The sequence below is a fragment of the Bubalus kerabau genome, chromosome 15 (genome assembly GCF_029407905.1).
Source record: "Bubalus kerabau isolate K-KA32 ecotype Philippines breed swamp buffalo chromosome 15, PCC_UOA_SB_1v2, whole genome shotgun sequence".
In the NCBI taxonomy this organism is placed as follows: Eukaryota; Metazoa; Chordata; class Mammalia; order Artiodactyla; family Bovidae; genus Bubalus; species Bubalus kerabau.
The window spans coordinates 57,159,365-57,182,773 of NC_073638.1; the positions used below are offsets into that span (position 1 = coordinate 57,159,365).

At 50.4% G+C, this 23,409-nt stretch overlaps 1 protein-coding gene across 1 annotated transcript in view; it reads left to right on the forward strand.

Moving 5' to 3' along the window:
• MYO7A (myosin VIIA) overlaps positions 1-23,409 on the forward strand; it is a 104,213-nt gene that overhangs the window by 51,796 nt on the left and 29,008 nt on the right. Inside the window, exons 19-31 of the mRNA XM_055549164.1 lie at positions 1,466-1,560; positions 3,126-3,210; positions 3,767-3,985; positions 4,434-4,541; positions 9,273-9,482; positions 9,874-10,077; positions 10,341-10,517; positions 10,969-11,058; positions 12,420-12,547; positions 15,230-15,356; positions 16,554-16,673; positions 17,221-17,394; positions 18,535-18,762. Coding sequence (XP_055405139.1) covers positions 1,466-1,560; positions 3,126-3,210; positions 3,767-3,985; positions 4,434-4,541; positions 9,273-9,482; positions 9,874-10,077; positions 10,341-10,517; positions 10,969-11,058; positions 12,420-12,547; positions 15,230-15,356; positions 16,554-16,673; positions 17,221-17,394; positions 18,535-18,762 — 1,965 coding nt within the window. The remainder of the gene's footprint in view (positions 1-1,465; positions 1,561-3,125; positions 3,211-3,766; positions 3,986-4,433; positions 4,542-9,272; positions 9,483-9,873; positions 10,078-10,340; positions 10,518-10,968; positions 11,059-12,419; positions 12,548-15,229; positions 15,357-16,553; positions 16,674-17,220; positions 17,395-18,534; positions 18,763-23,409) is intronic.

Consider the following 23,409-nt stretch of genomic DNA (forward strand, 5'->3'; position numbering starts at 1 on the left):
GGAAGCTGGGCCGGGAGAGCTTGCTGGAGATGGCGGAGGTGGGACAGCTACAGCAGGGACAGGGTGAACCCTGGCTTCCCCATTTCCATTTCTGCTGTTGTAGATTTCCGGCTGTCCCGGGTGATGGGTCAGAGCTCCTTCCTCTGGCACAGGGTGGGGCCCAGGCAGCCCAGGACAGCCGGGGAGAGGGAAGGGGGAGCCAGCCCTCAGCTGGAGAGAGTCCTGCAGTCTAGTCTGATGCCTCTCTGGCTGAGGGGCCTGGGCCAGTGTCTTCATCTCCCCGAACCCTCGCTTCCTGCCTCTGCGTCTCACAAGTGCTGTTTGGAAAGCACTGTTCTGTGTGCCAGGCCCCCGTGGGAGTGGGCGCTTCTTGTCCATCATCTCATTTAGTCATCGTAGCAGCCCATGAGGTAGAATTATTATGCCCGTTTCAGAGGTGCAGCATGTAGAAGCAAGGTGCCCCAGGTCAGGCACTGCCCTGGAGCAGAGATCAGGGCTTCCAGCCTGTAGCCCTGATGCTCAGCCCATGTGATTAAGGGAGGGAAGGCTTATAGCATGATGACATCTAGTGCCAGAGACGTCTGAGGACTGTCCTCATCCTTCATATCCTCACCTCTCTGGGCTGTTCAGAAATAGGCAGTGGTTTCCAGACCCCAAACCTACTTCTCATTCATTCACTCACTCATTCAGAAAGCCTTGGCTGAGCATCCGTCGGTGCTGGGCCCTGTCCCCAAGTGATGTGACCTGGATTATCTTGATAGGTGTGATTATCTGATGGATTATCTGATTATCTGAGTCTGAATCCCCTTATGACTCAGCCTCCCTGGGGCAGGGCCCAGATTTGCCTAGTTCACTGCAGTCCCACCCAGTACCAAGCACAGGGTGGGCACCTGGAGATATTTGATTCATGTACTGAATGAACCATGAAGTTTTGTCCAACCGAGTGAGGGTTGGGGGCTTGGGGATGAGAAGGAGAGAGGGTTGGAGAAGAGGGCAGGGCCTGATGGTGGAGGGCCCAGGGAAGACCTGACTTGACCCTGGGAAGCATGGGGTATTGCTGTAAGATCCCTTCTTGAGAGGGTATCAGTCAGGAGACTGTTTCTAAGATCCAGGAGTGAAATGATGGTCGCCTGTCCCAGGTCAGTGGCTGATATGACAGAAATATCTAGAATAGCCAGGTCTCAGGGTAGAGATGGCCATTGGGATGGAGTCAGTGTGTGTGCGTGTTGGGCCCCTCCTGCTGCATGTGTTCCACCCAGGCCTCTGGGAACCAGCCATGACAGTACCTTGTCTGTACTTGAGGGAGGCTGCCCCATGGCACCATAGCAGGTCTGGAAGCCATTAGGGACCAGCTGAGCCCTAGGCCAGAGCCCTAAGTAAAGGAAGAGGGGCCCACCTGGGGCAGCCTCTGTTCTGGGACTGGAGGGGTTGGTGGGGGCTCTGCTCAGGAGGCTTTGCCCTCCAGGACCACCATGACATGCTGCTGGAGGTGGAGCGGGACAAGGCCATCACCGACAGAGTCATCCTCCTCCAGAAAGTCATCCGGGGCTTCAAAGACAGGTTTGTGTCTGGATGGACTCTTCCCCGCCTCCTTGTGTGTGTGTGCATGCATGCACGCGTGTGCATGTGCTTGGCTCACTGTGGTTCCTCCCGTGTGGACACTGGGAATAAACACCCATGTGCATACACAGAAACATGCACACATGTGCAAGGCACACACAGGATCACATGAACATGGATGAACACTAAGACACACGGACCCATCTATATTCCGTATGCCCAGTAATACATGCCTGCCCATGTGGGCTCATGAGACACACACGTGGATGCTATGAGATTTGTAAGTTACAAAGTGTGTCCCGTATTCTGTGTAAATTACACGTAAATTACAAAGTGTGTCCTGTATTCAATGTGAGGGGCGTGTGTACAGTTGTGTCACCTCCCAGTTGGGCGGGGCTGACTCTGGAGTGTGATTCAGGCTCCACAAAAAGCACACTTCCTGCCCCTTTTTGAGTTCATCTGGCCACTCCCCTTCTCTTCCCATCCACCCACCTGTCCAGCCATCCTTGGTCCACCTATTCACCTGTTTGTCCATCCTTTCCCATGGCTGTGCCCTCATTTGTGTGAGCATCCAGGCACTGGCTCATGGGCTCACCCACACTGAGGTAGCCATCCTTCACTCCTCCTCTTATTTCTATGTTCAGGAGACACCTGCTGTTTGATATGTGAGCTCTCATCCTCCATGAGGTCACAGATGACTGTCAGCCTGTAGCAGCGGCCTAGTTTGTGCAGGGGAACAGCATGGTGCTCAGTCAGAAGACCAGGGCTCTAGCCCCAACCACATCGAGTCTCAGTTTCCTCACATGTAAAATGAGGGAGTTAAACAATCAGTAATACATAATGTTTACAGTGTTCCAGGACTTCGCTGGTTGCTTAGATGGTAAAGCATCTGTCTACGATGAGGGAGACCCGGGTTCAATCCCTGGGTCGGGAAGATCTCCTGGAGAAGGAAATGGCAACCCACTCCAGTATTCTTGCTTGGAAAATCCCATGGATGGAAGAGCCTGGTAGGCTGCAGTCCAGGGGGTCACAAAGAGTCAGATTCGACTGAGTAACTTCACTTTCACTTTCACAGTGTTCCAAGTGTTTAATCTTTATCTTATTTACTATTTGTTGTTTAGTCACTAAGTCATGTCCAGCTCTTTGCGACCCCATGGACTGTAGCCCACCAGCCTCCTCTGTCCTTGGGATTTTCTAGGTATGAATACTGGAGTGGGTTGTCATTTCCTTTTCTAGGGGTCTTCCTGATCCAGGGATTGAATCCGGGTCTCCTACATGGCAGGCAGATTCTTGACTATCTGAGCCACCAGGGAAGTCCTACATTTATTCATGAATAACCTGAATGCCTATGAATGAGTTTATGTGACAAGTCTGTGAGGCAGGCAGGACAGGTATTATTCTGTCCATGTTACAGATGAGGAAACTGAGGCACAAAGAGGGTATATGCCTTTGCCTAAGGTTGTGGAGCCAAGGAGACACAGAGCTGGGACTCAGCCCTGCTTTCCTGATTCCAAACCCCACCCAGACCCCTATAGACATCCTCCTGCATCACGCTGCTGTTTCAGGTCCAACTTCCTGAAGCTGAAGAATGCCGCCACACTGATCCAGAGGCACTGGCGGGGCCACAACTGCAGGAGGAACTATGGGCTGGTGAGCCTCCTGAGGGAGCTGCTTGGTGACCCGCGAGGCCTTTGAACCTGGTTCCATCGTCATAGCAACAGGATTTACCTGTTTGCGGGGCGGCTGGCCTCCCGACCCCGCCCCCCGCTGGCCACTACCATTCTTCCAGCCCAAAGTCCAAGTCTGCTTCTTGTGGTTCTCCCCTGCTGGTCAGCAATGTTTCTGCTTTTCTTCTGGAATGTCCTGGTGGGTTGTGAGCCTCAGGTTATTGAACACCTTACAGGGGGCCAGGAATGGGTGTGTCACATAGACACACCCATAGGGAAGGAAGTGGGCTGCAGCCTGGACTTGGGGCTGGAGAGGCAGACAGGAAGGAGGCCGGCTCCTGGTCTGAGGATGGTGTCCCTGTTGGGGAGACCCACCTCGGGGGAAGCCAAGTGCACTCCCTGGGGAACTTTGGTCTGAGTGGAACCAGCTGTGCCTTCAGGGCTCGTGGGTTGGCGAGTGGAGCCAGGGCAGTGACCTCCATGGGCAGGGCTGGTATGGCGTCAGGGCCGTGGTTCTGAGCTGGTGGCTGTCCTTGCAGATGCGGCTGGGCTTCCTGCGGCTGCAGGCCCTGCACCGCTCCCGGAAGCTGCACCAGCAGTACTGCCTGGCCCGCCGGCGCCTCATCGGGTTCCAGGCCCGCTGCCGGGCCTACCTGGTACGCAAGGCCTTCCGCCACCGCCTCTGGGCTGTGATCACCGTGCAGGCCTACGCCCGGGGCATGATCGCCCGCAGGCTGCACCGGCGCCTCAGGGCCGAGGTGAGGGGCCCAGTCCACAAGAACCCCGGGCTCTAGGTCCTCCGAGGGGTGCCGCTCCACCTCAGGCAGACAAATCATCCCGCGTGTGGCCTGAGCCCATTGCAGGGGGTGAGGCGGGGGGATGAAGGGCTCTCCCTCTGAAGGATGCACAGGACTGGACCCTCATTTCCCTCCTTTCAGCCAGGGGTAGGGCAGGGGCCCAGTCCCTCTTGTGAGTCTTTGGGAGGCCAAGGCGAACCTGCTTCGGCTTTGGGATCAAAGGTGCCCTCAACCCGCTGTGGGACCTGGAGGCTTTCTCGCATGCCTCAGTTTCCCTCTGCCAAATTATTTGGCAAAGTCATCCCCAGTCCTGGAACTCAAAGGGGGTGGGGTGGGGTCAGGCTGGCAGGGAGCACTGTGACAGCCACACACATGGTACGGTGCCCATCCTGCTGCCCGCCTCCCCCAGTACCTGCGGCGCCTGGAGGCTGAGAAAATGCGGCTGGCGGAGGAGGAGAAGCTCCGGAAGGAGATGAGTGCCAAGAAGGCCAAGGAGGAGGCCGAACGCAAACATCAGGTGAGCTGGGGATGAGTCGGCTCCTTGCACTTCCATTCACTGGTTCAGTGGCTCTCAGCCAAACCATCTGTTCATCCTCTGTCCACGTGACCTTCCTTCATCTGTGTGCTGGGTGCCTGTTCTGTGCCAGGTTAGAACGTTGTGGGTCCGGGCCCTCAGCTGGGAGATTTTGTTGTTCAGTCTCCAAGTCGTGTCTGACTCTTCATGATCCCATGCAGCATTCCAGGCTTCCCTGTCCCTCACCATCTCTCGCAAATTGGCCAAGTTCATGTCCATTGAATTGATGAGGCCATCCAACCATCTCATCCTCTGTTGCCCTCTTCTCCTGCCTTCAGTCTTTCCCATCGTCAGGGTCTTTTTCAGCTGTTCCTATCAGGTGGCCAAAGTATTGGGGCTTCAGCTTTAGCATCAGTCCTTCCTATGAATATTCAGGGTTGATTTCCTTTAGGATTAACTGGTGTGATCAACTTGCAGTCCAAGGAAGAGTCTTCTCCAGCACCACATCAATTTGTTGGCACTCTGCCTTCTTTATTGTCCAGCTCTCACATCTGTACATGACTACTGAAAAGACTATAGCCTTGACTATATGGACCTTAGTTGGAAAAGTGATGTCTTTGCTTTTTAACACACTGTCTAGGTTTGTCATAGCTTTCTTGCCAAGAAACAGTTGTCTTCTAATTTCATAGCTGCAGTCACCATCCACAGTGATTTTAGAGCCCAAGAAAGGAAATCTGTCACTGTCTCCACCTTTTCCTCTTCTACTTGCCATGAAGTAATCGGACCAGATGCCACGCAATTAGTTTTTTTAACATTGAGTTTTAAGCCAACTTTTTTAACTCTCTTCCTTCACCCTCATCAAGAGGCTCTTTAGTTCCTCTTCACTTTCTGCCATTAGAATGGTATCATCCACATATCTGAGGTTGTTGATATTTCTCCTGGCAATCTTGATTCCAGCTTGTAACTCATCTAGCTTTGCATTTTGCATGATGTACTCTGTGTATAAATAAACAGGGTGACAATAAACAGCTTTGCCATACTCCTTTCTCAATCCTGAACCAGTCAGTTATCCTATACAGGGTTCTAACTCTTGCTTCTTGACCTGTATACAGATTTTTCAGGAGACAGGTAAGATGGTCTGGTATTCCCATCTCTTCAAGAGTTTTCCACCGTTTGTTATGATCCACACAGTCAACGGCTTTAGTGTAGTCAATGATCTGGAATTCCCTTGCTTTCTCTATGATCCAGCAAATGTTGGCAATTTGATCTCTGGTTCCCCCGCCTTTTCTAAATCCAGCTTGACCATCTGGACATTCTCAGTTCACATAATGCTGAAGCCTAGCTTGGAGGATTTTGAACATAACTTTACCAGTGTGGGAGATGAGTGAAATTGTCTAGTGGTTTGAACATTATTTAGTACTGCCCTTCTTGGGAATTGGGATGAGGATTGACCTTTTCTAGTCCTGTGGCCACTGCTGAGTTTTCCAAATTTGCTGACATATTGAGTGCAGCACTTTTAACAGCATCATCTTTTAGGATTTGAAATAGCTCTGCTGGAATCCATCACTTCCACTAGCTTTATTGGCAGCAGTGCTTCCTAAGGCCCACTTGACTTCACACTCCAGAATGTCTGGCTCTGAGTGAGAGACAATGCCATCGTGGTTATCTGGGTCGTTAAGATATTTTCTGTACAGTTCTTCTGTGTATTCTTTCCACCTCTTTTCGATCTCTTCTGTTTCTACTGGGTCTCTACCGTTTCTGTCCTTTATTGTGCCAATCTTGGATGAAATTTTCCTTTGATATTTCCGATTTTCTTGGAGATATGTTTAGTCTTACCCTTTCTGTTGCTGCCTCTGTTTCTTTGCATTGTTCATTGCAGAAGGTCTTCTTGTCTCTCCTTGCTGGTCTCTGGAGCTCTGCATTCAGTTGGGTGAACCTTTCCCTTTCTCCCTTGCTTTTTGTTTCTCTTCTTTCCTCAGCTATTTGTAAGCCTCCTTAGACAACCACTTTGCCTTCTTGCATTTCTTTTTCTTTGGAATGATTTTGTTTATTGCCTCCTGTACAGTATTACGGACCTCTGTCCATAGTTCTTTAAGCACTGTATTTACTAGATCTAATCCCTTGAATCTATTCATCACCTCCACTGTATATTCACAGAGGATTTGATTTAAGTCGTACCTGACTGACCTAGTGGTATTCCCCACTTTCTTTAGTTTAAGAAAGAAAGTTAAGGTCCTCATTTTGCTATGAGGAGCTGGTGATCTGAGCCACAGTCAGCTCCAGATATTGTTTTGCCGACTGTATAGAGTTTCTCCATCTTCAGCTACAAAGAATATAATCAATCTGATTTCGGTATTGATATTTGGTGATATCCATGTGTAAAGTTGTCTCCTGTATTGTTGAAAAAGGGTGTTTGCTATGACTAGTGCATTCTCCTGGAAGAATTCTGTTAGCCTTTGCCCTGCTTCATTTTGTACTCCAAGGCCAAACTTGCCTGTTATCACAGTATCTCTTGACTTCTACTTTTGCATTCCAATTACCTATCATGAATAGGACATCATTTCTTGGTGTTAGTTCTAGGAGATCTTCTAGATCTTCATAGAACTGATCAACTTCAGCTTCTTTGGCATTGGTGTTTGGAGTATAGACTTGGATTACTGTGATGGCAAATGGTTTGCCTTGGAAAAACTGAGATAATTCTGTCATTTTTAAGGTTGCACCCAAGTACTGCGTTTTGGACTCTTGTTCATTATGAAGGCTACTCCATTTCTTCTATGGGATTCTTGCCCACAGTATAGATACCATGGTCATCTGAATTAAATTTGTCCATCCCCATCCATTTGAGTTCACTGATTCCTAAGATGTCAATGTTTACTCTTGCCATCTCTTGCTTGACCATGTCCAGTTTACCAATTTATGGACCTGACATTCCAGGTTCCTGTGCAATATTGCTCTTTACCGCATTGGACTTTACTTTCGTCACCAGACACACCCAGGGCTGAGCATTGTTTCTGTGTTGGCCCAGCTGCTTCACTCTTTCTGGAGCTTTTAGTAGTTGTCCTCTGTTCTTCCCCAGGAGCGTACTGGACCTTCTGACCTGGGAGGCTCATCGTTCCGTGTCATATCTTTTTGCTTTTTCATACAGTTCATGAGGTTCTCATGGCTAGTATACTGGAGTGGTTTGCCATTCTGTCCTCCATCATGTTTTGTCAGAACTCTCTGCTTTGACCTGTCTGTCTGGGGTGGCTCATGGCTTCATTGAGTTACACAAGCCCCTTTGCAATGACAAGCCTAGGATCTATGAAGTGCCTGTTCTGTGCTGGCTCAGAAGGCTGTGGGTCCAGGCCCTCAGCTGGGAGATAACTCTGGATAAAAAGTTGCAGAGTCATAGTTCCCTGACCAGGGATTGAACTTAGACCCTCAACAGTGAGAACAATGAGTCCTAACTATTGCACTGCCAGGGAATTCCCAAATACAAGCTTGATTTTGAAGACTTGGTTTAAAAAAAAAAAAAAGGACTATAAAATAGCTGAGATATTTTAAATATTAATTACATGCAGAGATAATACTGTTACCGAAAGGTATGTGTCAGGGGGTCTGGCTGCTCGCCTCTTAAAAGCCAATAAGCAGGCCAGATTAGTGGGAAGGAAGGTTTGCTTTATTTCAGATGCTGGCAGCTTCAGGGGAGGGTGGCAGACATCTGTCCAAAGGCCGGCTCCCACCCCACCTTCCCCGAACAAGCAGGGGGTGAGAGCTTTTATAGACAGAGTTGAGGGGAGGTTACATGCAGAAACAGCACAGTCATGTCTAACAGTCATCTTCAACTGGTCATCAGTGGTCTGACTAGCATCATCTGGGTTGTTTTAGGTACAGTTAATCTTCAGTTCTGGGGTGCACTTGCTCCCATTCTTCACGGTCAATTCTCAGAATTGTGGCAGCACACGTCCAGGGTACAGTCTGGTCATCATTTAGTTAACTTCTCCTCCTGGTGTTCTGGTATCTATAAGACAGCTCACAGGATATGGCTCAGAATATTATCTATAGCCCTTGAGAAGAGCTAAAGTTCCTTGACTATGCTTAATGACGACACTGTTGTTACTAATCTCCTTAGACTGTTTTCCTTTGTTTCAGCATTTCTCACTTCTCTGATTAAACTTATTCTTTGACTAAAGTTTTCCACAGGAGAAAGGTATGGTAGAGGTGGGGCAGGGATCAGAGAGTCCTTCTCTGTTTCAATACTTTGGAAGTATTGGGTTAAATGAAGTACATTATTAAAATTGATCTATTTTTAAAAAGAACTATTTTAAATGTAGCCACTGTATATGTTGTTATTTAGTCTAAGTTGTGTCTGACTCTTTGCCACCCAGGGTGGATTGCATTATATTTCTATTGTACACCACTGGTCTGGAGCCTCTGCCCAGTGGCTCTGGGATTTCTGGGTTGGTGTCGTCCATTTTGGCTGGAGAAGCCTGAGTGGGCTTCCTGGAGGAGGTGGTCCCAGCTGAGCCCTGAGGGCTGGTGGCCTTTCTGTCTGGACTTGGTGTGGCATCTGTCTTCACTGGGCTGTGAGAACTTAGTGTGTGTGGCCCCGGGTGGCGAGGCCGAAGGCTCAGTCCTTCACAGCCATCAGGAGGGCCTCTTGGGTTTGGGACTCAGGCCTGGTTGCTGCAGGGACTCCCGTGGGCTCCCCACAGGGGGCTTGCTCTCTGATGCTGCATCACCCCTGCCTCACAGGAGCGCCTGGCCCAGCTGGCCCGCGAGGATGCAGAGCGGGAGCTGAAGGAGAAGGAGGAGGCTCGGAGGAAGAAGGAGCTCCTGGAGCAGATGGAGAGGGCCCGCCATGAGCCCATCAATCACTCGGACATGGTGGACAAGATGTTTGGCTTCTTGGGGACTTCGGGCGGCCTGCCAGGCCAGGAGGGCCAGGCACCTAGTGGCTTCGAGGTACCAGGCTGGGGAAGGAGCTGGGACAGGCCCTAGTGTGGCTGCCTTCCCTCCCCTTGTGCCACTTTGTGTTAAAGTCCACCTGGTCCCCTCTGAGCGGAAGGCAGCAGTGATGATCTGGAACAGGGACCGCGGGTCCCAGGCCCTGTCCAGCCACCAGCCTGCAATGTGACCTTGGGCCAGCCACTGTCCCCCTCCAAGGCCATTCGCAAACCTTTTTTCGTTTGTGTGTTGAGGACCTACTATGCGCTGGGCTCTGTCTTGGGAGTGAACTGGGTGGACAGATCCCTATGCTCCTGGAGCAAGAGCTGGCCTCTCAGGGACCGGCTGGGGGCCCCTAGCTCAGCCCCAGGTCTGCCCCCATGGCAGGGAACCCGTCTCCTCCCTCCAGGACCTGGAGCGCGGGCGAGGGGAGATGGTGGAAGAGGACCTGGACGCAGCCCTGCCCCTGCCCGACGAGGATGAGGAAGATCTCTCCGAGTATAAGTTCGCCAAGTTCGCTGCCACTTACTTCCAGGGCACGGCCACGCACACCTACACCCGGCGGCCACTCAAGCAGCCACTGCTGTACCACGATGATGAGGGTGATCAGCTGGTGAGGGCTGGGCCCACCTGTGTGGGCAGCATGGGTGCGGAGGGGCAGGGGCCCTGGTGTGCAGGGACCAGGGCTGACTTCACCCGGCGCCCAGCCTGGGGTGGGTCAGAGGGCAAGGCCCAGAGAACAAGCGGCACTCAGCTCAGTGGTCCTCCTCCGGTCGAGGGTGGGTTGCGGTTCTCTAGCCTCTCTGTGGGTCATTTTGATGGCTTTGGTAACATCCTGTGCTCGGGCTTTCTGAGTGGCATGGCTCTGCCTCCCAGGCGGCCCTGGCAGTCTGGATCACCATCCTCCGGTTCATGGGGGACCTCCCAGAGCCCAGGTACCACACGGCCATGAGTGACGGCAGCGAGAAGATTCCCGTGATGACCAAGATTTACGAGACCCTGGGCAAGAAGACCTACAAGAGGGAGCTGCAGGCCCTGCAGGGCGAGGGTGAGGTGAGTCCCAGGTGCCCGGTGGCCACTGTCCCACCCAGGCCATCCCCAGCCATAAGGTCTTCGCAGAAGGACATACAAAAATTTGCCTCTGCCTCACCCCCCTGGCCCTTGCCCTGCTCTGTCTACTCCTGAGAGTGAATGTGTGAGTGTTGTATAGGCTGTAGAGTGCTGACCACTGTTGAGGCCATGTGGCAGGGGCAGGTTTTGAAATAGGCTTTGCAGTCAGAGACAGCTTCCATTTGGACTTGGTAGGGGGTGGTTTGTGGGTTACTGTACTTCTCAGAGTCTGTTTTCCCATCTGCCACTTGACTGATGGTGGGTTGGAGGGGCAAGGTAAGGTATACGTTGTAAATGTTAGTGTGGGCTTGAGCTAATTCTAGCTACATTGTCAACTGCTCTTGTCAGTATTGATGGCCCGGCCACTTGACCTTGACCCTTGTCTGTCCTGCAGGCCCAGCTCCCCGATGGGCAGAAGAAGAGCAGTGTGAGGCACAAGCTGGTGCACTTGACCTTGAAAAAGAAGTCCAAACTGACAGAGGAGGTGGGAGCAGACCCTGCACGGCCTTGGTGGCCTAGACTGGGCTTGGGACCCACAGGGACAGGAATGGATCCTGCCTGTCCTCAGGGGACCGGGGTGGCTGGCAGGACGGTGTTAGGTGTGATCAGGCAGACGGGATGCAAGGAAGAGGGTGCTGTGCTCAGTCTGGGGCCGGTCAGGGGGGCTTCCTGGAAGAGGGGCCATACGAGCTGGGGAGGGCTGGAGAGGCCCTCCCCAGATGGTGGGAGGGAAGACCGTTCTTGCCAGGGCATGGACTCACTACCTCTGATCCAGGGACTTTTTAACTGATGAAAACATTTCTGTGGGTTAAGAGTATCCTTGGGGCATTAACACTATTAGTTTGTTTGAATTCATTCATTTATATTTTGTGTTTTCTGAGCGCCGTCCTGGCCCCTTGGTCCAGGACTGTCCAGGCTGTAAGGGCCGACAGACACGGAGGCATTCGTGGTACAGAGGGACTGGCTCCTCCAAGTCTCTGCTTTTGTGCGCACTGGTCCCTCTGCCTAAAATTCTGCCTTCCTCTTCTGTGCTTTGGGGTCACCTCCTCCAGGAAGCCTTCCCCAAGACAGGCTCAGGCTGCTGCTCTGGGACTTCCTGGGCCTGCCTTGCTTTTGTCTTCCTCTTGTTCCCCATCTGAGGCTCCAGTCTGGTCTGATAGCTTCGTAGCCCCAGATTTGAATCCCAGCTCTGCTTGATAGCCAAGGCACCCAGAGAAGAAAAACGCCTGCTAGTGTGTTCCTAGGATGGTGGCTTGAGATGCTGACTGTGGGTGTTCAGCGGACACGAGGCCCTCCGGAGCCCTTTCTGTCTGCAGGGGCATGCTCCCACCACTCACCCTCTCACCTGCTCTGTGTCTCTGGGCACAGGGTGGGGCTGGCGCTGTGGGCTGTGTGGAACCTGAGGAGAGAAGTCCATTTGAAAGAACCCAGGCCTGAGGCTGTTTGCATGGGGCCAGGGTGCTCATGATGGGTGATGGTGGTGCTTGGAACGTGGGTAGACTCTGGCTGTCGGAGTGGTGTGCGGCCCATCTTAGAGAGCTAGGGATCCCATCAGGGGTCAGAGGAGCAGCCCCTACCCTACCTGGGGGGACCTCCCTGCAGGGAGCACTGTCAGGGAGACTGCAGAGGAGCCTTGTCCTCAGAAGTGGGTGGCACCAGGCCAGCGCCCCCCGGCTGTGTGGGCCAGGCGTTGACCCAGCGTCTGTCCTGCACTGGGCCAGTGGTATGACGGTACTGAGGAGCCAGCTCTCTGGCCACTCCCAGGGTTCTGCTTTCCCAGGGAGTGGGCAGACTCAGGCAAGCGGGAGAGCCCTGCTCGAGCCTCCGCCCTCCGCTGTGTCCCAGGTGACCAAGAGGCTGCATGACGGGGAGTCCACGGTGCAGGGCAACAGCATGCTGGAGGACCGGCCCACCTCCAACCTGGAGAAGCTGCACTTCATCATTGGCAATGGCATCCTGCGGCCAGCACTCCGGTCAGCGCCTGAGGGCTGGGGCTCAGGGAGGGGGCAGCTGGCAGGGGGAGCCGTCCTGCTCTTTCAGCCCCAAAAGGCTTTGGGTGGCAGAATCGTGGCTCCATCACTTTCAGTTCAGTTCAGTCGCTCAATCGTGTCCAACTCTTTGTGACCTCACGAACCACAGCACGCCAGGCCTCCCTGTCCATCACCAACTCCTGGAGTCCACCCAAACCCATGTCCATTGTGTTGGTGATGCCATCCAACCATCTCATCCTCTGTCGTCCCCTTCTCCTCCTGCCCTCAATCTTTCCCAGCATCAGGGTCTTTTCAAATGAGTCAGCTCTCTGCATCAGGTGACCAAAGTATTGGAGTTTCAGCTTTAACATCAGTCCCTCCAATGAACAGCCAGGACTAATCTTCTTTAGGATGGACTGGTTGGATCTCCTTGCAGTCCAATTTAGCAACTGATTAAGCCAAGCAGGCCTGGGTTTAGCTCTGCTGGTAGCTGGTTGTGTGGTCTTGGTAGAGTGATTTTATCTTTGCAAGGTTCAGTTTCCTCCTCTGTTAAGACGGAATAATAATAGTACCTACCTTGTAGGCTTGGGGCAGATAAAACTATAGAAAGTGTGACCTAGGACCTCCATAGTGGCCACTCAGTAGACGGTAGCCGTTGGCTATTAGCATTATCTGATGTATAACCCATCCCTGCGGGCACCTTCAGTGCTCCCCGCCCAGGCCTGTGCTCAGGGTTACTGTGGTCAGAAGGCATCCAGCACATGCCTCAGGCCCAGGAGAGGCCTTTGCTTGGGTCCCTGGGGTGTTGTGGAGGTGCTGGGATGGTCTGTGACTTTTCAGGAGCAATTAAGGAATCAACTCAGCTGCATCAGTGGCAGGAAAACATGGTTTCTCTGAGAACTCCATCTGCACAAGATGTCTGGTTAGGAGAGCAGACCATGAACTCATGTGTGTTGGCTGGGAGAACAGCAGGATGGGGTGGGTGGGGAGGTCAAGTATCATTTTACCAATAGGAGGCAGGAGGTCCAGAGAAGGGAAGAGGTTTGCCCAGGGGTCACTGGCCTCTCTTTCATTGCTCCTCAAGGCCAGTTGCTACCTTGCTCACCACAGATGTAGCACTTGGGGCTGTCAGCCCCTGGGAAGAAAAAGTAATTGCCCAAGGTATGTTTAAGGGTCAAGAATTTACCTCCTAATTAATCTCATCATCAGACCTTAAGTGGTGCTTCTAAATAACACAGTGCCAGGAGCCCTGGACTGAGTCAGAAGCCTGGGTGCTGACTCCCTGGGGCTCCACGACTAATCCCTCCCTTCTCTCGACCTCCATATCCCTACTTAGAAAGTGAACAGGGTCAGGGCTTCCAGCTACTGGTCTGTGACAAGATGGGGGAAATAAGGATGTTTCTAAGTTTGATTTATTTAAAACATTGTTCTTTGTTCTGAGATTTTGCCCTTCCTACTTTTTGGATATTAAAACTACCTTTGTTTTATAAAATGATTGTGATATAGATAGTGGGCAGGGGCTGTGTATTTGGTGTGTTTTAAATGTCCTTATTTGTCATTATAAGTTGATGACAATTAAGTTATAAGCTATTCAACTTAGTAAGTTAGCAACTTCCAGAATTTATTTTGAAGTTGTATTGGTCTGTGAGCTCTCAAAATTGGGGAGCCACTGAATTAGAAACCTGCCCTTCTAAGACAGAACAGCAGCAGTGAGTGCCCCCTGGTGGTTACTGCACCATGGTGGGGCCAGCCTTTGTCCCTGAATGGACAGGTAGCATCTTAAGGTTGCAGCTAGGCTGGTATCTTTGGGGGTTTACTGTGCTGGGCATCGTGCCAGGGCCTGTATAAGCCTTGGCTCATTTTTCTTCACAACAATCTTATAAGCAGGGTGCTATCACTTCCCTTTAAAATGAAAACAACACAAAACAAAAAACTGCCTTCTTTGATTTTATCTGATTACAAAAGTAATGCGTGCATGCTCACTCGCTCAGTCGTGTCCGACTCTTTGTGACCCCCATGGACTGCCAGTCCACCAGGCTCCTCTGCCCATGGAATTTTCCAGGCAAGAATACTGGAGTGGGTTTCCATTTCCTCCTTCAGGGGATCTTCCTGACCCAGGGATCAAAAGTAATACATGGCCACTTAAATATTCAAACATACGGAAACATATCAAGAGAACATCAAAGTCCCTACTCATTTCCTCCCCCAGAGAAACTCCCCAGATGTTTTTCCCATTTCCTGCTCTGCCGGTTTCCATTAGTGGAAGTTGTACCTTCTGCTGGCACTGTGGGTCGGGCTTGGAGGTGAACTCACCTGCCCAGGCCACGCAGCTTGGTAAGGGGTGAGGCGGGGATGGAGCCTGTGCTTCCCATCGGAGTGGTCACTACTGACCATGGCCCTGTGCCCAGAGCAGGGTGTGCACCACCCTGTGGACTGGGGGCCCCGGACTCTGGATTGGAGTCAGGTATGAACGTGCTTCACGTCTGATGAGCCTGTCTCCTCCAAAGCCAGACCCTCCCCAGAGCCCTGGGCTCAGCCTTCCCCACCTGGTCCCACTCTGACCACTCTCCTCCTGGGTCATCCCTGGCAAGTGGGGGAGTAGGCATTTCACCTGCTGCTGGGATGGAGGGTGGGCTTTCCCTCTGAGACAGTCTGTCTCCCTTCCTTGTACCCCACTCTGCTTAGGGACGAGATCTACTGCCAGATCAGCAAGCAGCTCACTCACAACCCCTCCAAGAGCAGCTATGCCCGGGGCTGGATCCTCGTGTCTCTCTGCGTGGGCTGCTTTGCCCCCTCTGAGAAGTTTGTTAAGGTAGGGGAGGCTTTTGGCCTCCAGGGACGAGAAGGGGAACTGGGCTCGGTCTCTGGTGTCAAGGAGCAGAGCATGGAGAAGCATCTCAGAGGGCAGAGGGGCTTGGCAGTGAGGTCCTGCCCAGGTCATCTCCTCCCAGATCTCCCGGCCTCTGTGGGGCCCATCTTCCCGGCCCTCCTCCTAGGCACCCACCACTTCACTTCTGTCTCCCCTGGCCCCATTTGATTTATGCAGACGCCGAGTTTGACAGCAGTATCTCCTGGACTTTCCACATGCTGGTCTGAAGCACTTTAGTTAATCTCGGGCTCTTTGGTGACCCTGGGTACCAGGCTATGGGTGCTGGGGACACAGAGGCAGAGCAGCTGACAGCTGGATCAGCCCAGGTGGTCAGCAGTATGAGGAGTGGAGGGGTCAGGGAAATGGACCCTGGAAGAAGAGGAGCAGTTAAGCTGGGTGCAGGGCAGGGGTGGTGTGTAGGGTGAGGCTGGAGGCATGGCTGAGACTAGAAAGGCCTGGATCATGGTGGCCTTTTTGCCAGCGTGAGGCATGTCGGCTTGATCTACAGGGCAGTGGGGAGCCCTGGGAAGCTGAAGAGGGGTGTGGATGGAGGTGTCCCCAGAAGCAGGTTGTGGGTGGAGGAACCAGAGGCAGGAGACCTGGGAAAAGTTGCTCTGATGGTCCAGGTGTTACTGACCTGGGTCCATGAACCTTTTAATCAATAGAAATTGATAAGAGGCCAGACCTGAAATTCAGGTAAGGCTTTACTGAGGCTGGTGCTGCGGTACAAGGGAGCAAGAACAAGAAGTGGGTGCCCCTGCTTGCTCCCTGGCTCCTTAAATGAGGTGAGGGTGGGGATGGATTGGTGGGTCAGATCAGAGGTTGTCTGCCCACCCCCTTGGTGGTGGTGCTGTGTGCAGGGCTCATGGAAAAGTCCCTGCCTCTGCTCCCAGCAGCTCAGAAATGGCAGTTGGTTTGTGGCCTTTTTGTATCTTATTGTTCATAATTGTTCCCACTGCACCTGTGCAGTTATTTTCAGTCCCTTTTGGTTTCTTTGTATTTTGTTGCTCAAGGAAATATCTGTCTAGGTGCAAGCACTCTGGCAAAGGGTCCCAGGTCCCAGCCTATCAGCCTGTCTCACAGGTGGGGAGGCCGAGGGAGGCTGGAGTGGGGTCCCCTGAGTTGGTCTTCTGTCCGTAGTACCTGCGGAACTTCATCCATGGGGGACCCCCTGGCTACGCCCCGTACTGTGAGGAGCGACTCAGGAGGACCTTTGTCAATGGGACACGGACACAGCCGCCCAGCTGGCTGGAACTGCAGGTGAGACCCCCGGGCGTGTGTACTTGTGTGTGTGTGCGCTTGCGTCACCGTATACTCCAGTGCCCTAGAAACATTCCCTGCTTTGGGATTCTGTGGTCTTTCAAGCATGCACCCTCAAGTTCTGGAGTCTCAAGCCCCTGGAACAGGAAAGCCCCCAGTGGGCAATGACTCCATCTGCTGGCTTTGTAGTCAGCATGACTTGGCAGGGTGTTCCTCTGTGTCTCAATGGCATCATCTGCAGCATGGCAATGCAAATGTCACTTCACAGGGTCTTGTGATGGTTACATGACAGGAAGACAGGTGTCCCTGGCACCTGGCAAAGCCTGACCACCCGGCCAGCCCTAGTGCCCCAGCTCAGGGACCCTGCAGGTCCTCTCAGGGTGGGGAGCACAGCAGGGCTCCCTGGGCACCTGTGACCAGGGACAGGCAATGTGCTGTGGGACGTTTAGGTCTGAGGGCTCCATCTCTAGAGGGAGCCGGGAGCCCAGAGGGAGTGAGATGTTCTGAAGTGAAAGGATTCCCACAAAGCCTCTTGGGTCACTTTCAGGCCACCAAGTCCAAGAAGCCCATCATGTTGCCTGTGACGTTCATGGACGGGACCACCAAGACGCTGCTGACGGACTCGGCGACTACGGCCAAGGAGCTCTGCAATGCGCTGGCCGACAAGATCTCGCTCAAGGACCGCTTCGGGTTCTCCCTCTACATCGCCCTGTTTGATAAGGTGAGGCCGGCCCGGAAGCCCCTCCTCCCGGCACCGCCAGGGCCGCCCACCAGCTCCCACCCCAGTGCTGCCACCTACCGGCTCGGGCGCCCTTGCACGGTTACTGACCTTCCAGGGCCTCAGTTACCTCCTCCGTAAACCAGTGGGAACCCTGGCCCTGCCCCAGCTCCTTAGGATCATGGAGGGATCCTAAGCACCTAAAGAGAAACCCAACCATACAATGGCGATTGGAGCCCAGGGCTCGCTGCACGCATATGTGCCCAGGTGGATCTAACCCTCTGCTGATAGAGAAATAACATGGTGGAGAAAGAGCCACTGGCTCTGAGATCCAGTTTTCCTGTTTTCAAATGGACTTATGATTCCTTATCAGGAATGGTAGTTTCTTTGCACTTGTTTCGGACCACCTAGACCTAGAGTGTGTGCCTCCCGGGGCACATATGGGCCTGGAGCCTTCGCTGCTGAGCCGGGCCTTGTTACTGTTGGTTTGTCACTAAGTCGTGACTGACTCTGTGTGACCCCCATGGACTGTGACCCACCAGGCTCCTCTGTCCACGGGATTTGCCAAGGCAAGAATACTAGAGTGGGTTGCCATTTCCTTTTCTGGGGAATCTGCCATTTCCTTCTCCAGGGGATCTTCCTGACCCAGGGATCGAACCTGCATCTCTTGTGTCTCCTGCATTGGCAGATGGATTCTTTACCACTGAGCTACCAGAGCAGCTGAGCTGGGTCTGGATGTGGGTAACTTTTGCCTGCACACCCAGGATCACCACAGGCTGCAGAGATGCCCCCCACCCCCCCATCCTAGCAGGTCCAGTGATAACAGCATGTTTTCTGATGCCATTTCTCTCACCAACAGACACCTTCTGCATCTTCAGTGACCATGTGCCCATCGGAGTTTCACAAAAAGCTTCCATTAGGAAATAGGAATCCCTTGGTTGCTGTGCCAGCTCAGTGCCCGTGGTGGGATCCAGGGGTTCTGCTCTGCTGGTCTGCCTCCTGGGTGACCTGGGCAGACCCCTCCTTGCCCTGAGCCTTGGTTTTCCATCTGAACCAGAACAGCTGGCGCAGTTGATGGCTCCTTGCAGTCCTTCCCTGCCTGCTCACCCTTCCGCTGGGTGATCTCTCACCCTGTGCCTGCAGGTGTCCTCCCTGGGCAGTGGCAGCGACCACGTCATGGACGCTATCTCCCAATGTGAACAGTATGCCAAGGAGCAGGGCGCCCAGGAGCGCAACGCCCCATGGAGGCTCTTCTTCCGCAAGGAGGTCTTCACGCCCTGGCACAACCCCTCAGAAGACAATGTGGCCACTAACCTCATCTACCAGCAGGTGGTGCGAGGGGTCAAGTTTGGGGAGTACAGGTGTGAGAAGGTGAGTGAGACCTGACCTTCTGGCTGAGCTTGCTTGGTTCTTAGTTGCCTGTTTGCTGAATTTGGCTGAGCGTTGCTATCCCTGACTCACCATCAGTGAATGGGAAGGTTAGCCACATGGAGGCGGGGCGTCATCTAGGCTCCTCTTAGGTTTAACACCAACCCCGTAGGCTGGGAAAGAGTGAAGGCAGGAGGAGAGGGGGGCGACAGAGGACGAGATGGTTGGATGGCATCACTGATTCAATGGACATGAGTTTGAGCAAGCTCCGGGAAATAGTGACGGACAGGGAAGCCCGGCGGGCTACAGTCCACAGGGTCAGACGTGACTGAAGTGACTGAGCATGGCGCAACGGAGCGAGGGCTTTGAAGAGCAGCCTGAATTCTGCCTGCGGGAGGTGTCCCTGCCCTGCTGCGGTGACTGCATGGCGCAGAGTGCGTGCTTCACAACTTGCTGTATTGTTCTTTTTAAAAAATCTCTATCAAATCACTTTATTTACTTATTTATTTATATTGCAGTATATTTGATTTACAATGTTGTGTTAGATTCAGGTTTACAGCAAAGTGATTTAGTTATATGTGAACATATATTCATTCTTCTTTGGATTCTTTTCCCATATTGCTTATTACAGAGTATGGATAGAATTCCCTGTGCTATATAGTAGATCCTTATTGATTATCTATTTTATTAATACACGTAGTAGTGTATATATGTTAACCCCAACCTCCAAATTTATCCCATACTCTTTTCCTCTTTGGTAACCCGAAATTTGTTTTTGAAGTCAGTGTGTCTTTTTCTGTTTTGTAAATAAGTTCATTTGTATATTTTTTCTTAGATTCCACATATAAGAGACATCATATGATATTTGTCTTTCATTGACTTACTTTACTTAGTATGATAATCTCTTGGTTCATTCATGTTGCTGCAAATGGCGTTATTTCATTCTTTTTAATGGTTGAGTAATATTCTATTGTGGGGCTTTCCAGATGGCTCAGTGGTAAAGAATCCACCTGACAAGCAGGAGACATGTGTTCAATCCCTGGTTTGGGAAGATCCCCTGAAGAAACAAATGGCAATCCACTCCAGTATTCTTGCCTGGGAAATCCCATGGACAGAGGATCCTGGTGGGCTACAGTCCATGGGGTTGCAAAAGAGTCGGACACAACTTAGCAACTAAACAGCAACAATATTCTTGGGCTTCTCTGGTGGCTCAGATGGTAAAGAATCTGCCTGCAGTGTGGGAGACCTGAGTTCGATCCCTGGGTTGGGAAGATCCCCTGGAAAAGGGAATGGCTACCCACTCCAGTATTCTTGCCTGAAGAATTCCATGGACAGAGGAGCCTGGCTGGCTACAGTCCATGGGGTTGTAGAGAGTGAGACATGACTGAGCGACTTAACACTTTCACTTTCACGGCATATTTTTTATCCATTTCTCTGTTGATGGACATTTAGGTTGCTTCCATGTCTTGGCTATTATAAACAGCATTGCAGTGAACACTGGGGCACATATATCTTTTCAAAGTATGGTTTTCTCTGGATATATGCCCAGGAGCGAGATTGCTAGATCACATGGTAGTTCTATTTTTAGTTTTAAAAGACTTGTCATACTGTTTCCATAGTGTGCTGTGCTTAGTTGTTCAATAGTTATGCCAAATTTACATTCCCATCAGCAGTGTAGGAGGATTCCCTTTTCTCCATATCCTCGCCAGCATTTATTACTTGTAGACTTTTTGAATATGACCTTTCTGATTGGGTGTGAGGTGATACTTCATTGTAGTTTTGATTTGCATTTCTCTGATATAATTAGTGATATTTACCATCTTTCATGTGCTTTTTGACCATCTGTATGTCTTTGGAGAAATGTCTATTTAGATCGTCTGCCCATTTTTTGATTAGGTTGTTTGTTTGCTACTGAGTTTCGTGAGTTGTTTGTCCATATTGGAGATTAATTTCTTGTTGGTTGCATTGTTTGCAGATATTTTCTCCCATTCTCTGTTATCTTTTTGTTTTGTTGGTGATTTCCTTTGCTGTGCAAAAGCATTTGAATTTCCTACATGTTTATTTTTGTTTTTATTTTCACTATTCTAGGAGATGGATTGGAAAAGATATTGCTGCAATTTATGTCACAGAATGTTCTGTCTATCTTTTCCTCCAAGAGTTTTATAGTATCCAGTCTTACATTTAGGTCTTTAATCCATTTTGAGCTTACATTTGTGTATGGTATTAGAGAATGTTCTAATTTCATTCTTTTACATGGAGCTGTCCAGCTTTCCCAACACCATTTATTGAAGAGACTGTCTTTTCTCCATTGTATAGTTTTGCCTTCTTTGTCATACATTAGTTGACCATAGGTTCCTGGGTTTATTTCTGGACTTTATATTATGTTCCATTGATGTATATTTCTACTTGTGTGCCAGTACCATACTGTTTGACTGTAGCTTTGTAGTAAATAGTCTGAAGTCAGAGAGCCTGATTCCTCCAGTTCCATTTTCTTTTTTCTCAAGATTGCTTTGGCTATTCGGGTTCTTTTGTGTCTCTCTACAGATTTTAAAGGTTTTTATTTTAGTTCTGTGAAAAATGCCATTGGTAATTTGAGAGGGATTGCACTGAACCCACAGATTGCCTTGGACAGTATAGACATTTTGACAATATTGATTATTCTAATCTAAGAACATGGTATATCTTTCCATCTGTTTTTGTCACCTTCAGTTTCTTTCATCAACATCTTACAGTTTTAAGACTATGGGGTTTTTGCCTCCTTACATAGGTCTATTCCAGGTATTTTATTGTTTTTGATGTGATGGTAAATGGGATTGTTTCCTTAATTTCTCTTTCCGATTTTTGTTGTTAGTGTATAGAAATGCAAGATATTTCTGCATATTAATTTTGTAGCCTGAAAATTTACCAAGTTCATTCATGCGCTCTAGTAGTTTTATGGTAGCATCTTTAGGATTTTCCATGTACAGTAAGTCCCCTACATTTAAATGAGTTCTGTTCTGAGAGTGCATCCATGAGTCTAATTGTTTTATGTCTGACAGTTATCCTAGGTATCCAACTAACACAATCAGCTATATAGTACTATACTATAATAGTCTTATAGTACTTTTCACACAAATAATACATAAAAGACAACAAAATAAAGCATTTCTAATCTTGCATGTAGTACCTTCCAAGTACAGTACAACCCCTGGCATAGAGAGGCTGGCATTGAGTAAACAGGCAAGAAGGTTATTGACTGGAGGAGGGAGAGGAGGTGGGAGATGGTAGAGCTGAAGGATCACCAGCACTAGGAGATGGAGGGCAAGCTGCAGTCTCACTCACGTCTGACACTGACGGCCCAGGTTCTGGCTCCTTGCTGGATTCAGTTCTATCTGCCCTTTTGAAAATATGATCCAGTGATGTCTGGGTAGAAGCTCTTTTTTTCTCATCATCATGACACAGTGGCCCTGGATGGCATTCTAAACAGCAGCTGCAAGCTTCGTGCACTGTTCTGTGCCTCAAAACTGGTAGTGCCTCCTCAAATCCAGAAGATCTTGCCATTCCCTGTGTCGTGAATCTGTTTGGTTACTTCTTCCTCTTGTCTCTCTTTGTCCTGTGTCTGGGCCTCCAGTTCCATCAGGTCTTCATTAGTAAACTCCTTGTGTTGCATAGCAAGGAGTTCAATGAAGTCATCCTCTTGCAGATCTAGCTTGAAATTAAGATAATGTACTGGCACCCCACTCCAGTACTCCTGCCTGGAAAATCCCATGGACAGAGGAGCCTGGTAGGCTGCAGTCCATGGGGTCGCTGAGGGTCGGACACAACTGAGCGACTTCATTTTCACTTTTCACTTTCATGCATTGGAGAAGGAAATGGCAACCCACTCCAATGTTCTTGCCTGGAGAATCCCAGGGACGGGGGAGCCTGGTGGGCTGCCGTCTATGGAGTCGGTCGCACAGAGTCGGACACGACTGAAGCGACTTAGCAGCAGCAGCAGTACTCTATACAGTACTGTGCAGTAAAGTACACAAAAGCACAGCTGCTTGGAGAGGGTGCACACATGTGACAATGTATGCCAGATACATGAACTGACTTATGTGCCCGGACATGCAAACACGTTTACACCTTTGAAAGTTCACAACCTGAAGGTTCGTATGTAGGGGACTTACTGTATAGTATCATACCATATGAAAACAGTGACTATTTTATTTCTTTTTCAATTTGGATTTCTTTTATTCCTTTTATTTCCTTTTATTTCTTCTCTGATTGACATGGCTACAACTTCCGAAACTACATTGAATAAAAGGGGCAAGAGTGGACATCCTTCTCTTGTTTTTGGTTTTAAAGGAAATACCTTCAGTTTTTCACCATGGTGAAGGATGTTAGATGTGGTTTTGTCATATATGGCCTTTGTTATGTTGAGTTAGTTTCTCTCTATGCTCACTTTCTGGAGAATTTTTTTTATCACATATGGTTGTTGAATTCTGTCTTTCCTGCTTGTATGAGGTTGATCATATTGTTTTTATTCTTCAGTTTTCTGCATGTATTAGGTTGATCATATTGATTTGCCAATACTGAAGAATTTTTGCATCCCTGGGATAAATCTCACTTGATCATGGTGTATGATCCTTTTAATGTAGTGTTGGATTTGGTTTGCTTGTATTTTGTTGA